Here is a 16,373-nt window from a genome sequence, read left to right as displayed (position 1 = left end):
TGGAATGTCAGGGGCTCAGGAACAGAGGTACAGGGGAAAGAGGAAATGGAGAGCGAAGGGGAAGAATCTGAGGGCAGCGTAGGGGAGTATGACAGTGGCCCGAGAGATTCCATGAGCTTCTCCAGCGAATCAGAAGATTCCCAGAAGGAGGCGCCGATGGTCAGGGCAAGGGGGGTCCCAGGGGAGACACACCAGAAACAAGGGGCCAGCGGGGACTCCCAAAGCAGCAGCGGGAGATCAGGACCAGCTTCCCCACCAGAGCGCAGTGGGGGGGAAGAGTCCCATGTGTCAGGGCCAGCGTCTCCTCCAGCAGGGAAAGGAGATGAGTCAGGGCTGACCACGCCTCTATCGGAGAGTGGGGGAACGGAGGGGAAGTCAGGTCCAGCTAGCCTCCCCGAAGGGGGAAGCAGTGACAGGAGCAGTGTAACGGTCAGGAGGAAGGTTGCCGGCTGGGCGCGCGCGCCAAGTTCAAATGTACAGGCGCGTGGGACAGCAGAAAACCCGGATTGGGAACCAGATCCTAAAGCCCGCCGGAGGCAGGGGGAAGACTCAGGGGACTCAGCGTCAGAAGAGTCTAGGAAGGGCGAGACCCCAGCTGACAGGCGGAGCCAGAGAAGGAAAGAGCAAAGGAAGAGGTGGAGCAAGGCTAGAGTCTTAAACTGGTGTCTGGGGGGAGGAGATTCAGACGGAGCTTCGGCGGTCTAGAGTTTCAGACGTAGAGCTGCACGCTGTGGCTGTGGAAGCGAAACTGAACTTCAATAAAGACTTTTGTATATAACAACGAACTGGCGTTGGTCCTTTGTGAGCTGGGACCTAGGGCAGCTCTGACAGTAAGCTCCGTCTCTAATTTTTTTTTTACGAGCTCTCAAAGATAGGCAAAGATGACTACAGAGGAGAAGGTGACAGAACTGCAAGAAGCAGTCACGAGGCTTTACGCAGAAGTAGCAGCATCCAGAAAGAGAGAAGAGGAAGCAGAAGCGCTCTGCCGAGATCTGCAAACCAGGTGGGAACGTTTGGGCAAGGAGGGGCTCCAGGACCCAAGCTGGAGGGAGTTGGCATCAGGAAGAGGGGGGGGCAGCATCGTAGCCCACTTCGACGGGAACCTGCAGCAGTATCCTAACTTCAGAGCAGACATAGTTTTCGCGCTCAATTTGCTTCGGAAAGACTTTAGAGATGAGGAGGAGAAAGTAGGGTTCATAATAACTCATCTGCATGGGGAAGCTAAATCGTGGCTGCGCAATTTATGGCGCGAAAATGATCCCGCCCTCCAAGATTCAACAGCATTTATCAAGGCTATGGACGCTTGTTTTAAATCGGTAGATGTGGATGTGGCCAGGAGGAAAATGCATGGGCTGAAGCAGGGCAGAGCCACGGTGAGACAATATCACTCCCGCTTTTTTGCGTTAGTAAATGTGCTGGGCTGGGAGAAGGACTCCGCTGCCGTAAGGGATCTGTTCTGGGAGGGGCTAAATGGGGCCGTGAAAGATGAGCTGGCAAGGGGGGAGAGACCTAACAGCACCACAGAAGTCGTCCAGAGAGCGCTGGCGATAGGGGTGCGCCTGGAAGAACGCCCTTGGAGCAGGGATGAGGGACGTATGGCACGCACACCAGCCAGAACAACTCCCTTCCTACCCAGAGAGACAGGGCGCACGCAATCCACGCCTCCACTGGGGGGGGGGGAGAAGAGCCGATGGAGATAGGTGGTGCTAGGGCTCAGACAGCGACCAGAGCCCAAACACCAGGAGCAGTCAAGACGAAGGCTCCTAGAGGGAGCAGGAAGTGTTACATCTGCGACAGTGCACAGCACATGGCCAAAGAGTGTCCCCAGAGGATCCAGAAGCACACTGCAGCCTCAGCAACAGTAAGGGGAGCAGTTCAGCAGGGGGAACAGCTGCAGGGAAACGACTCAGCAGCTGCCAGCAAGAAACTGGACCACTAGGGTTTGCTAAGACACTGACTCAGGTTCAGTTGGCCCTAAAAGAACTCTGATTTTTTCCCCCTCTACCCTCCCCATCCCTTTTTCCTTTTATGTTGTGACATTGAGATTCCAAAGGCATGTGTTGCTGTTTTTTAATTGTAACAAATGCTTCAAAAATATGAATAGAAAAGTAAACTTCCTTTGGGGAGGCGGGGGGGGGGGGAGGATTCTCATTTGATGAAAGCGGTCGCAATCCCAATTCCACAGATCTCTTTAAAAGATTAAAAGGAAGCTTTCCAGAAGCAAAGCCTGCCCCTTTTGCATATCTGAAGCCTTATCAAGTCCTTGAGTCAGGTCAGCTTTGGAGAGGCCCTCCATATCTTACAGCCATAGGTTTGGAAATGTGTCATAACAAAAGCTGCTTTGCTAAAGGGTTAATGGCAACAGGCATGTTGATGAAGAAAACTCAGTTACTCATCAGTCTTATTTCCTTGGAGCCAAACCGCCCCAAACCCGTCAGGTTCTATTCTATATAAACCTTTCCCAGCCTGATGCCTTCAGGTTTGGGACAATTAATTCCCATCAGGCCACAGAATGTAGAGAAAGAAGCCTGAGAGCAGGAACAGGTAATATTTCTGAGCCCTCTCCCCACCTGCAATTTCCAGCAACTGTTATTCAATGGCATGTTGCAGTTTCTGCCTCACTCTCTCTTAAAGCTGTCCAGGTTGGAGGCAGTCACTGCCTCTTGTGGGACCAACCAGCTGCCTCTGGGAAGACCCCAAACAGGTCCTGCCCCAAGGAGCAGAAGCGAAATTGGAACCCAGCTCTGATCTATCCATAGAGTGATGCTCCCCACCTTTAAGAAGCAGCACCCTGCTGCAGCCTGCTCCAGCTGCTGATCTCAGGAGGGTGCCCATGTTCCCTGGGTCACGGATGTTGTCACAGATCAGAGAGAGGGGCAGCGCATGTTCTCGCTGGACTTCTGGGTATGCCATTTTGGTGTGGTCTGGTCTGGAGAAGATTCCTGGAGGAAATGCAGTCAGGGAAGATTCCTTTAGTACAAGGGTGGAGGCTCCTCAGAGCCACAGCCTCAAATGGGCCCCTCGAGACCCTCCCAAAGCCTCTCCCCAGGCCACACCCCCTACTGGCCCTGCTTCACACACCCCATGAGTGCCTGAAATTCTGGAGTGCCACTTCCAGTCAGTGTAGACACTACTGAGCTAGATGGGTCAATACAGTCTGACTCAGTATAAGGCAGCTTCCCATGTTCCTCTTTAAACCAGCCCCTCATAAGGACTAGAATCTTGTTTTAATTTCAGGAAAAGAGCTGTGACTCCGAGACAAAGTACAGTGGTACCTCTGGTTATGTATTTAATTCGTTCCAGAGGTCCGTTCTTAACCTGAAACTATTCTTAACCTGAAGCACCACTTCAGCTAATGGGGCCTCCCACTGCTGCTGCACCGCTGGAGCATGATTTCTGTTCTCATCCTGAAGCAAAGTTCTTAACCCAAGGTACTATTTCTGGGTTAGCAGAGTCTGTAACCTGAAGCGTCTGTAATCTGAAGCGTATGTAACCCAAGGTACCACTGTATCAGCCTCTCCCTGGTTTAATTTCCAGCACTTCCAGCTTGGGCTGGGAATATCCTCTTGTCTGAGACCCTGCAGAGCTGCTGCCAGCCAGTGTGAATGTTACTGAGCTCAGAGGGACCAATGGCCTGCCTGTGTATAAGGCAGCCTCCCTACGTTCCTGATGAACTTACCAATCACACCCTGAGATGTGATGACATCAGACCAGGTCTTGAGGTCTTCACCTTAACAAGGCTGACGCCTTTCAGCTTGTCCACTGGCAGCTCCTTCAAATGCTCTATGGCACTGAAGAAGAGTGTCTGGGGAACGGCGCCAGCTGCCAGCGCGTCGGCGATGAGTCGCCTGCCCTCCAGCAGGATCTTCCCATGTCTCTCGCGAAACGACCTGGACTTGGCAAGTGTCACCACTTTGCTGCAGAGAAACAGATCCATCAAGCCCACAAACTTTTCTTCCCCAGGCTAGTTGACAAATGTTATCTGTAGCCCAAAATAATAACAACCACCAAAAGCAATAGAGCACATCAGGCTGCTCAACCAGAGGTGGTTCTTCCAACAGAAACAAATCCAAAATGTGCACAACTGTTTCCATTTACAACAAGCCCCCCAATACCAGGAGAATGGTTGTAGCTCCACGGTACAGCCTCAGTGTTTCATTCACAAGGCCCCAGGTTCAATCCCTGGCATCTCCTGGGAGTGTTGCCTTCCTGAAGTCATGGAAAGTCACTGCTGGGCAGTGTAGACAATTCTGAGCTAGATGGACAGGTTGCTCTGACTTGCTATAAGGCAGCTTTCTGTATCAACCCATCCAATCTCCATCACATCCTTCTGCAGCCTTTTTCTGCCAAAAAAAACCACACAAAAAACTAGAGAGGATGTGTATCTATGGTGAGGGAGGGAAGGAAAACGTACCCTGCTTCCAGAGCCACATGGAAGACTGACTAAATGAAAGCCATGTGGACTTAGGGACATTGGGAAGTTGCACTGCCTTGCTTGCCAGAGAGCATCATTGCAAGGGGGCAAATAACCCAGCTCGTTGGCTTTCCTCTACCCTACCCTTCCCTTCTCCTCCAGCACCATAATTCAAAAGCATCAATTCTTTGGCGATCAGCCTTCTTTATGATCCAGCTCTCACTTCCATACATCACTACTGGGATGTATGGAAGTGAGAGCTGGACCATAAAGAAGGCTGATCGCCAAAGAATTGATGCTTTTGAATTCTGCTGCTGGAGGAGACTCTTGAGAGTCTCATGGACTGCAAGGAGATCAAACCTCTCCATTCTTAAGGAAATCAGCCCTGAGTGCTCACTGGAAGGACAGATCCTGAAGCTGAGGCTCCAATACTTTGGCCACCTCATGAGAAGAGAAGACTCCCTGGAAAAGACCCTGATGTTGGGAAAGATGGAGGGCACAAGGAGAAGGGGACGACAGAGGACGAGATGGTGGGACAGTGTTCTTAAAGCTACAGTGGTGCCCCGCAAGACGAATGCCTTGCAAGACGGAAAACCCGCTAGACGAAAGGGTTTTCCGTTTTTGAGCTGCTTCGCAAGACGAATTTCCCTATGGGCTTGCTTCGCAAGACGAAAACGTCTTGTGAGTGTTCCGATTTTTTTTCCGCCCCCCCCCCCTTTTTCTAAGCCGCTAATAGCCTTTTAGCCGCTAAGCCTTTAATAGCCGCTAATCCGCTAAACCGCTAATAGCGCTAATCCGCTAATAGGGTTGCTTCGCAAGACGAAAAAACCACTAGACGAAGAGACTCGCAGAACGGATTATTTTCGTCTTGCGAGGCACCACTGTACCAGCATGAGTTTGACCAAACTACGGGAGGCAGTGGAAGACAGGAGTGCCTGGCATGCTCTGGTCCATGGGGTCATGAAGAGTCGGACACGACTAAACGTCTAAATGACGACAACACTTCTGTTTTTCCTTTCACGCTGCAAATACTCAAGACTGTGAATCAGCAGACAGAGAAGACTGCCTAATCTTTTAATATACAGTTGGCACTTTTTTCCAAGTAGTTTAAAAACGCTTCTTATTAATTTTTAATATTATTATTATAGGAAACCAGTGTGCTGCAGCGGCTGGAATGTTGGGTTAGGCACTGGCAGACCAGAGTTCAAATCATCTCAGCCATGAAGCAGTCATGCTCTCCCAGCCTAATCAACCTCACAGGGTTCGTGTGGGAATAAAATGGGGAAAGAACCCTGCTCCTTGGTGGAAGGGTGGGGTTTAAATACAACAAACAAACATTTCCATCCTTCTCTGGCTCCCATCCACCCAGAACTGCAACTCCCAGAGGCCCTTGCGCGCAGCCTTTCTCGCCTGCCCTGGTGGTTCTTGGGAGTTGTAGTCCCTTTCCCATTCGTCGCTTCCCGGCCTCCGCCCGTGCCCAACAACAACCCCCAGAATGCCTTGCGCGCACGCGTGGCCTTGCCTAAGTCTCTTGTCTCCGGATTGCGCCTTCTGGAAGCAAAGTTCCGCTTCTTTGCGTTCCGGCACCTTCTTCTCTTCCTTCGCGGCCGCTGCCTTTGGGGCCTTGTTCTCCCAGCCGGCCTGGTCCCGAGGCTTCTTCGAAGGGCCGGGGACGACCCGTCGCTGCTCCTCCCGCGTCTCCGCGACGGAGGGCAGCACGCGGACGGGGCTCCTCTTCAGCGCGCGGACCCCTCGCCGCCCGGCCGCGCTGCCCAAGGCCGGCCTGAGCAGCAAGAAGGGGGCTCGCGCTCCCCTCATGAAGGCCGCCATATTGGTTACTGGCGCGGGCGTCGAGCGGGATTTCCCCTTCTCAGACTATCGCGAGATCTCCGTCACTAATGGCAACAGCGTCCTTTTATATATACCGGCCCTAAAAAGCCACAGAGATGGAAGAGGGGCGTAAAAACGTTTGTTCGCAACTTCCGGGGGACATTCGGAAGCGGCCATTGGCTGAGAGTCCCTTGTAGAGCTACGGGATAGTAGAGTCATTGTTGCTATTTCCAAGCTCACACGTTTAAGACGCACCCGACGTAGTGTTCACCATAGATGTATAAAGTTATAGAGACACCACTCAGCGTTCATGTAAAAGCATGAATTATCGGAGCCTTCAAAAATAAGTCTTATCTTTTCCAAGAGCGCTGTCAGATTTGAGGCGACAGCGCTCTTGAAAAAGATAAAACTTATTTTTGAAGGCTTCTAAAATTCATTTTAAAAGTTGCCTCAGGTTTAGACGGCGTGTCGTGACGTCCTTCCCACGCGCCAGAAAGGGGAGAGGGTAAATACAAAAGCAACCCCACCCCCTGAATGAGGCGACCGCGCTTGCTCGCGAATCACTTCTGTGTGGGCGGCTTTGCGCGTGAGGTCGAGCTTGGGAAGAAAGACAAGGCCCCTGAATATGAAGGCTCGGCGGGCGCTGCATTTCGTGTTCAAAGTGGGCGACCGAGCCGAGACCGCGCGCTTCTACCGGGATGTACTGGGCATGCGCGTAAGTGGGGGCGCGAGACGGTGGGTGGTTAGGAAGCGGCCTTGGCAGCTTGGGGGGAGGGCTTTTTGAGGCAGGGGTGACGTCACGGATACGGGTGCCCCAGGGTCCCAAGCCACGCGGGAACGAGTTGGTTTGGTTTTTCAGCGTCTCTCCCTAGAGCGGCTAGTTAGTTACGGCGGCCTCTTTGGCCCAATCTTTCCTACAGAGGTGGCGTTTGCTTTCGTGAACGTTTGTCGCTCCTGATTACGCCGCAGAGCGGCGCACTTAGTTTTTCAGGAATGCATTGATTTTTTTATAAGTAACAAATGTCAGGAAAAAATCTCTGTGTGTCTCTGTATATCTATATAGATATAGTCACATGTTGCGTTTAAGATCACGTTAGAATAATAATAATAATAATAATAATAATAATAATAATAATAATAATAATAATAATAAATAAAAATAAATTTATTATTTATACCCCGCCCATCTGGCTGCGTTTCCCCAGCCACTCTGGGTGGCTCCCAACTGAGTGTTAAAAACAATACAGCATTAAATATTAAAAACTTCCCTGAACAGGGCTGCCTTCAGATGTCTTTTAAAAGATAAGATAGCTGCTTATTTCCTTGACATCTGAAGGGAGTGCGTTCCACAGGGCGGACGCCTTGTGTTAAAATGCAATATTAAAAACAATTTTAAAAAGAAAGTGTCTCCAAACCATGCATATGAAAAGTGTCAAAAGCCTTCTTGTTTGTGCCTGAACGTTATTTTTTAAAAAACAAACAGGTTCTAAGGCATGAAGAATTTGAAGAAGGCTGCAAGGCCACTTGTAACGGGTACGTTGTCTTCATTTTGGTTGTTTCTCATCAAAGCAGACATTTCCCTCGACACACTTGAGCAGGCCTAGGCAAACTCAGCCCTCCAGCTGTTTTGGGACTACACCTCCCATCATTCCCAGCTAACAGGACCAGTGGTCAGGGGTGATGGGAGTTGTAGTCCCAAAACATCTGGAGGGCCGAGTTTGCCTAGGCCTGCTCTTGAATGTTCGGAGGCGGTAGCCCCAAAGGGGTGGAGAGCTCTGAGGCAGGTGGTGCTGCCTGGCAACGCAAACTTCTTTTGCCAATGGTGCCTGTAAAATAAATGCTCCCTCGCTTCCCATTGGCTGACCTTCTGTGACATCATGGGACGGGCGCAACAATTCTACCTGTGTATAGTGCCAGTGTCTGGGTAGAATGCTGCCCTTCAAATGAGTGCAGTGTTGGGTGGAGAGGAGTTGTGTGCCATTGATGAGAGCAGAAGGCTGGGAAGCTAGAATAGAATAGGAAAAGCTGCCTTAATCTGGCATGTCTGCCCATCAAGCCCTTTATTACCCTCTCTGACTGGCAGTGGCTTTCCAGAGTTTCAGGCAAGAGTCTCGCTCAGCCCTACCCAGAGATGCTGGAGGTTGATGCTGGCATCTGAGTGAGCTGAAGAACCCCAGAGGAGTGTGAGATGTAGGCTTTTTTCCTCCTGAGTTATTTCAATACAAATAAAAGGCAGCTGTGTTTCTAGCCCCTATGAAGGCAAGTGGAGTAAAACGATGGTGGGCTACGGTCCAGAAGACAACCACTTCGTTGCGGAGCTAACCTACAATTACGGAATCGGAGATTACCGCCTCGGCAACGATTTCCTGGTAGGCATCGCTTCATTCGGTTGATAAGTGAGAAGGTTTGCAAAGTACGTTGGTTCTGGGATCGCTAAGGCTTAGTTTCTGCTCAAAAGAACGGGTGAAATGAACAAAGCACTGAGTAGTCCCTGGGAGTGTGGTGGGCCACATTTCTCATTATAGAAAAGGTAAAAAGCTCTGGGGACTTTGAAGTTTGCATAGCAAAGGGACTAGATCATTGAGCTTTCGTGGACTGTGTGTTCTGAGACTTGGAGTCTTCGATTGTGGTAGGGTTAGGGGTACTGCAGGTGTTAGGAACCTTTGGCCCTCCTGATGCTGCTAAACTACAAGTCCCATCAGCACCAGCAAGCATGACCAATGGGCACAGAGGATGGGAGCTGTAGTTAAGTAAGATCTTGCTCAATGCCCTCCATCAAAATATTCCAGGACGGTTTTAATCTGTTCTTAGTCAATTTTTATTTTAACTTTTTGAAAGTCTTAAATTATTGTTAATTTTTCTTATTGATGATTCTTTCTGTAAAGTGCTTTGAGGGTTTTTCTTTTGCAATCAAGCAGTGTATAAGTTCTATGAAATGAAAAAAATTGTAAAGAAAAATGGTCTTGTCAACAGAAAGTGAGACCTCTGAAGCCTATCCAACAACTTGGGCAGGTTCAGAAACTTCAGGGGTCAAATGTGGCAGGCGGGTGTAATTTTCTTATACTGCTACAACTTTGTGGCCAGGTGACGTTGGACTCCAACTCCCATCAGCCCGGTTGCAGCAGGGCCAATGGTCAGGGGCGATGGGAGTTGTAGTCCATCAGCACCTGGAGGGCCACAGGGTCCCCTATCCCTGATCCCACGAAGCAGCATTCCCTACTTGTGTGCAAGAGGTGAAGGAATGCCTCTGTTTAGCAGAGGAAGTCCTTCCTGAGAGAGGAGAATTCCTCTTCTTGGAGCAACGATTGACAAAGCTGTAGACCTCCAAATGCAGGACTTCCGACTCCTACCATCTCTATGGGTTCCTGTATATGTAGTGCACGTGGAGGGAAATTTTTAATACATTGCAGAGTTCCCAAAAAATAAATCGGAGGCAATTTCATCCAGCAAAGCTTTACTGCTGCTGAAGGCAAATGAGCACAATGGTCACAAATCCAATACATTCAGGATTGGCACAGTCCATAAGAAATCCAGTTACAGCAGTCTTATCTTAAACTTAACAATAACTTATAATAAGACTAAACCTTAACACTATAGCATACAGAACAGAGCACCACACCAGAACAGAGAGAAAAGAGAAAGTGTGAAACAGCACCCAGGCTCCTCCTGGCCTATTATAGTCAAAATGACATTGACAAGAAAGGATAAGGAACCAGTTTAAACCAGCTGTGCTCGGCTTCCCAGAAGGAATAACCCAAACACCAGAAACCACCCGCCTGTTTCTTTCACGTAGAAAGAAACCTTCCAGAACACTTGAACTAAGCAGAACAGGAAAGACCTCTACACATCAGATCAATACCTTGTGTACTAAGAAATGCAAACTGACAGTAGATCCCCCAAATAATTGCCAGCTCCCTTGAGTAGTGACTGCGACTGCCGTGGCAAATGTTGCTTCCCTTCAGGTGACCCCCTTGCTGTTCCTCCTCTTCCACCTGCTTTAGGACGGCCACGAGATCTGCTTCGTCGGGGACGAGGCTTTCAGAGAGCTTTCCAAGGTGGACCCAAATGGTGGGAAACTCTTAGACGAGGTGAGTCTCCCCCTTTCAACGTTTATTCCAAATTTAAGGTGATCCAAGGGCTCAGCTTCTCTCCACCTCAGCTTCACCCCACTTCTATGAATCTGTTCCTTTCTTGTGTGTGCATGGAGCGGGGGGAGGCCTCTTGGCTGCTACGGATGCAGCCTGCAAAAGTGTGATGATTCGCCAAAGCAAAACGCCGCTGCATGTCACTGTCCTGTCCAGTGTTTCAAATGCACACACCCCTTTGAGAACTTTTCTGTGCGACTCAGCCAGCAATAGATAGATAGATAGTCTATCCTACTGTGCATTCCTGCTGTCTAAAAGGATAGGCCCCCTTCCCCCAAATTGTTGGGACCGTACCACTCTATCTTGCAAAATGTATGTTTTTAAGTGCCGCATTTTTACTAAATTCTCTGCACCCAGAAATTCTAGCAGACCGTTGCCAGAAAACAAATGTCAGAGCCCCTGTCTTGCATGCAGAAGCTCCCACAATTTGATCCTCAGCACCTCCAGGTTAAAGGGGTTAGTTAGCGGCAGGTGATGAGCAAAGAGCTGCCTGAAACATGGGCGGCAGCTGCCAGTCAGAGCAGGCAGCAGTGGCCTTGATGGAGAAAGTGTCTGACCTATAGAAGGCTGCTCCCTAAGCTGCTTAAGCACATCAGGAAAAGGTTTAAGGAGCAGGTTTGGTGCTCCTTTTTAGGCCACCACCCCCACGGCGGGTACAGTCCTCCAACCCTAGCAGGGCTGTACCACAAAACTAAGCCCAGTGCACCGCTCCCAATTTGAAACGACAAAATACCGCAAGGTGACACTGGAGAGCTTCTCAAGGGGGCCTTTATTGCCTTAACCGCCAGAGATCGTCGGGGCGGAAGATGACTGAAGCGACCGGGAAGCCGGGTCCTGCACAGCCCTCTCCGCAGTCATCTGATGTCTTTTTGTCCCTCTCCTCCACCCTGATGATGTGGACCTCCTCAGCGGCCTCCTCCTCCTCCGAAAGGTCTCGGTGGTGGCTCCATGCCTCCCTTGTCGCCAGGAAGGGGTCGGCCCTCTTGTGCGGCAGATCTATGAAGGAGACGGACCTTTTCACTTGCGAGACCGGACCAGTGGCTTTCTCAAGCTCAGCCTGTGACACCTTGTCAAGAGCACACTCTTGGCAAATTGCCCTGCCGCCCAGCCAGCGCTTCCCTTGCGCAGCTCTGCTGAAAGCTTAAAGACTGACCAAGCAGGGAGCAGAATGCACGCAGCGTGAAACTGTCGCTGTGCGGGTGTGTAAAAATAAATCAGCCTTCACGCACGGTGTCTTCCTTATCTTCTAAAAGTCTTTATTCATGTAGAAAAACATCTCTTAAATCTCTCCGGGCGACAACTCACCCATCTTGCGTCCTCCCTCCGCAAAAGCGAAACCAGAACTGAACTCAGGAAACACTCCCCTCAGTAAACTCAACCACGCCTCAGAATGTAAGACATCACACAGAACCTCTTAACCCTTTAGGTTCTGATTCTCTCCACACCCCCTCTCGTTTTACAATCTGAGAGGAGTTGTGGACACACATATTTACAGACCCTTGAGAGTTCGACACCTTCCCCATTGCCTTTCGCCCCTTCCTGGCGTCTTCGTCAGGCACCTGGTGAACCTCCTCACAAATCTCAGATTCGCACCTAGCCACACCAACCCAAACACTAGTGGCTTCATACCTTTCAGGTGGAATTCCCTTTGTTGCCCGAGATGAACGCCTGGGCACAAACTGGGGTGCTTCTTCTGACCTGTGTTCCATACAGAGGGCAGGAAAAGGAGCCTATTATTATTATTATTATTATTATTATTATTATTATGAGCACTGCCTTACCCCATACAGTGGTACCTCGGGTTAAGTACTTAATTCGTTCCAGAGGCCCGTACTTGACCTGAAACTGTTCTTAACCTGAAGCACCACTTTAGCTAATGGGGCCTCCCACTGCTGCCGCGCCGCCAGAGCACGATTTCTGTTCTCATCCTGAAGCAAAGTTCTTAACCTAAAGCACTCTTTCTGGGTTAGCAGTGTCTGTAACCTGAAGCGTATGTAACCTGAGGTACCACTGTACAGTGGTACCTCTAGATACGAACGGGATCCGTTCCAGAGCCCTGTTCGCATCTAGAAGCAAACGTAACTAGCGATGGCACATCTGCGTACGCGCATGTCATTTTTTGCCGCTTCTGCGCATGCGCGTGACGTCATTTTGAGCGTCTGCGCATGCGCAAGCGGTGAAACCCAGAAGTAAAGCACTCCATTACTACCGGGTTGCCGCGGAGCGCAACTCAAACGCGCTCAACTCGAAGCATATTCAACCCAAGGTATGACTGTATATGCCCTCTTGGCTGTTTTGATCTGCAGAACTGGCCCTGTGACGGGTGCCACATAACGGACTTCCCGGCAAGGCTCCCCACGCTGCGGATAGCAGCCTGCCCCCCGGCGGGCGGGGCGCCCTAAAGCAGAGCGCCCCCCTCGCCTGCCGGAGCCGGGCTAGGAGGCAGCCCCGAAGCCATGGAGCTAGGTAGTTGGGCGGCTGCTGGCCTTCCTCTCTCGCTTCCAGCTACTCGGAGTAGACCCTTTTGGAATGAACGGAGCCCACTTGGTCGAGGCTGTTCGTTTCAGGGGGTTCTGCACTGAGTAGGACATTTGCGCATTTGTAAGAAATCGGGCTTTTAGCGAGGGCAACACGCTCACTTTTCAACTCGCTTCCTACTGCCCTCTTTTCAGAGCCTGGGAGGGGAAAAACATTTTAAGGAAGCCCACCCAGAAGTGTAGCCAGTGGACGTGTGTTTTAAGCGTATCGTCTATTTTAACTCTCTTCTAGACATTTTAAATAGCTGCTTTTAACCGTACAATGTTATTGTTCTTTTTGTGTGTGTGAACTGTTTTGAGGTGTGTGGGTTTGTGTATTGTTACGGAAAAATCTGGGTGCGGGGTTACTCTGCCACCCAGCTCATCGGACTAAGTCCGTGGGTCCCTGCGGAAGAAAAATGAGCTCAGCCGGACGCAGGAGCAAACTGCAGAAGATCCAAGTTTATTGCGCAACAGGTTCAAGGCAAGATTGAACAGAGAGAAAGGGGTGACATGAACTTTTGAAATTTCCCTCCATGTCCCAGAATACAGTGCAAAATACATCCCAGTTACATCATGAATACATTAAGAGGTTGGGTTACACAGATTAACATATGGAGGAGGGAGGGGGGAATATGCAGAGAGCTGGATGGAGGAGGGAGGGGGGAATATGCAGAGAGCTGGAGATATGCGCAGATAAGCACATCCTGAGAAGACAATGGTCCATGTTTGCATAGTCTGTCACCTGGCATCGCCCGGAGGAAGGGCTTGGCAGATGGAAATAAATGGATATGTTGTAGCGAAGAAGAAGGTGAAGAAGACATGCCCCCCCCTTCCGTATCAGTCCCCCATTCGGAGATAGATTTGCATTAAAGTTCTGTAAGAACTTGCAAATCTTTTCTCCGCACCCTAAATCTCGGTGAATGTAGGGGTTCCCTGGCCGGGAATAGGCTCTAATGGAAAAGGAGGTGGGTTGAGCAGGGCAGGAAAAGAGGGAGCAACACGGACGAATACAATGTACGCACGTGTTATATAGATATGCGCTAAATAATACCAAATGTGTGGCTTTATGCAAACTTGAAAGGGACTTGCAAGCCATGCCTCTTGCGGTCATTTGCAAGTATAGCAGTGCAGATAGCTGGGTATAGGGTATTATATAGAAGAACACCTGTTGTATTTTGTTGCTAAATTACTCGTGGCATCCTAGTTCCTGGGAGAAACATTTTCAATAGTGGTGTATGCTTTACATTTAGCAGGAAGGTCCACTACTGACTGAGAAAAAAAAATGCAGTTGGTGTTTTGCCCTTCGCCATTTTTGTGTGTTTCTCAGGTGTCAAGCTAGCTCTTCTGTGGTCTCATACTGACATAGTGCTACAGCAACACATCCTGTCTGTTGAATCCCCTCGGGGCTTTCAATTAACCATGTTGCCTGGCATTCACCATAGCTGGCACAGGTTTGGACATCTCGTGAGGGAGAGGTCTTCGCCTTGGCCTTTAGCTATGGGATTTTATTATAGGCTGTGGTCTTGCACTCATGGGAAGTTGCTCACTTGCACTTAAAGGACCAAAAAGCTAATTGCAGCCTGGATACACTTGCCCAATTCAAACTGAGTCCAATTTGAATTTATCTTGCCCCATGGTTCTCAACTCTTCAAACCAATCTGTTAAAAGAAAACCATTCTTAAAAGGGCACTGTCCAAATAAGTCAATTTAACTCTATAAGGGATCATTCCTGCTAAACCAAAGCATATGCACCTTCATGTACCTGGTGTTTTATGGATCCGTTGCGGGGATTCAAACCGCCGACCTTCTGATTGGCAAGTCGTAGGCTCTGTGGTTTAACCCAGAGCGCCACCCGCTTCCCTGTGCCACCTGTGTCCCTGCGTTTAGGTGATACACCGTTGCTAATCCGAGCAGGAGGTTTCTGGAATCATGCAAATAGGTGTTTGAACAGGTTTTTTTTTATTACTTGTATATGCATTCTCCTGCCTCCACTATCACAAAACAGCAAAACAGAGATCTTTTTGAGATGTGCCAAATCAGTCTCTGCATTTCTTTTTCCAGCGAAAGGAGCAAACACAAGACAAGAACAGGCACTTTCAGCAGCAAAGTGGCGAGAAAGGCTGCCCCCTGCTGGTGAGGAGGAGGGCATGATTTTAACTGTCTCCACATACCTGTGGAAAAGAAATGTTAGCAGACAGACATTAACACCCTGAAAACAGGTTTGCCCCTCCTGGAGAAAAAGCTTTACAATGGGACGTGCCAATCTTAATAGAGCCATATGGGCAGGAGTCTTAGGTTGGGCTGAAGCTAAGGCCTCTCCCCACACAACTGCCCCCTACCCAGGTTGGGGGTACTATTCGTTCTCTAAGCAAAAACCAGCACAATTCAGGTACCAGATTCCATTCTTCCCTCTGTGTGGCGCCCGATCAGAGCCTGAAGGCACAAAACTCCTGGTATCCGATGAAAAGTCCATCCAGCTCTAACTTCCCACAGCAGGGAACCAGATTCCTCCCATTTGCTGCTATTTTGGCCCAGCGAGAAGTATTTGGAGGTAGACTGCGTGTAAAGCTGGAGGTTCCATTTTTATTTTTTTTTTGTCATTGCAGCTGATGCATCCATTCATAGAATTCACCACCACCATAAAGTTGGTCTGACTTGCTCTCTAAAGCCAGAGGACATGACCACATCCTTGCAATAACCAGTGATCCGGAAATCCTGGCCCAACCCTCCACCTTGTGGAACAAACCCGCTACATCGCTGCTTGCAGCCTAGCCAGGAATAGCAGTTCCAAAGCATGTCTAAGTGCAAGTAGATAAATAGGTACCGCTCCAGCGGGATGGTAAACGGCGTTTCCGTGTGCTGCTCTGGTTCGCCAGAGGCGGCTTAGTCATGCTGGCCACATGACCCGGAAGCTGTACACCGGCTGCCTCGGCTAGTAAAGCGAGATGAGCGCCGCAACCCCAGAGTCGGTCACAACTGGACCTAATGGTCAGGGGTCCCTTTATCTTTACCTTTACCTTTAATAACGAGGGATGCATTGCAACTATCAGTGAAGATCTCCACAAGTTGCCTGGATCTACTACTTTCACGGGCAAGTGATTTGGAGTGCTGCACTATCAATTTTCAAGGTGACTTTAGAAGTTCCACTGTACGTAATAAAAGCTTGCACACCATACCCTTGAAACCTTGCATTTCAGTGCTCCTAAATGCTGAGCTTTTTTTCTTTTGTAAATTTATTTTCCACAGTTACATTTCCACAATTAAAAACAAAAGTGAACTCACGTTTCTACCAGATCTGGATTTATACAGATACATTTTCACGAACCTTCTCTTTGAGATTCTTTGAATCTCTAGACTTCCCTGCATACCCTCTTCTGGCTCCTTATATAAACAAAATTCTGCTGCATTTCCATACTTAGGTAAAGGGTAAAGGGACCCCTGGCCATTAGGTCCAGTTGTGGCCGA

General features: G+C 49.5%; 2 protein-coding genes and 1 pseudogene across 4 annotated transcripts in view; 2 read left to right on the top strand and 1 right to left on the bottom strand.

Annotated features, from left to right (window-relative positions):
- Window positions 1-16,373, top strand: part of LOC308591909 (protein-arginine deiminase type-2-like) — a 153,215-nt gene that overhangs the window by 47,684 nt on the left and 89,158 nt on the right. The window lies entirely within an intron of this gene.
- Window positions 2,093-6,651, bottom strand: LOC308591498 (annotated as a pseudogene). Its single transcript, XR_014013332.1, has 3 exons — window positions 5,747-6,651; window positions 3,680-3,964; window positions 2,093-2,942 (listed from the first exon to the last, which is right to left on the bottom strand). The product of XR_014013332.1 is annotated as an uncharacterized misc_RNA (transcript).
- Window positions 6,748-10,389, top strand: LOC308591497 (glyoxalase domain-containing protein 4-like). Its single transcript, XM_081202260.1, has 5 exons — window positions 6,748-6,959; window positions 7,728-7,777; window positions 8,493-8,632; window positions 8,770-8,774; window positions 10,246-10,389. Exons 1-5 carry the CDS (start codon window positions 6,870-6,872, stop codon window positions 10,372-10,374), a joined length of 414 nt encoding a protein of 137 aa, XP_081058386.1. The 5' UTR covers window positions 6,748-6,869; the 3' UTR covers window positions 10,375-10,389.

The sequence above is a fragment of the Podarcis bocagei genome, assembly GCF_964188305.1.
Source record: "Podarcis bocagei genome assembly, chromosome: 7".
NCBI lineage: Eukaryota > Metazoa > Chordata > Lepidosauria > Squamata > Lacertidae > Podarcis > Podarcis bocagei.
Note: the sequence above shows the minus strand (reverse complement) of the source record. Positions and strands in the feature narration are given on the sequence as shown.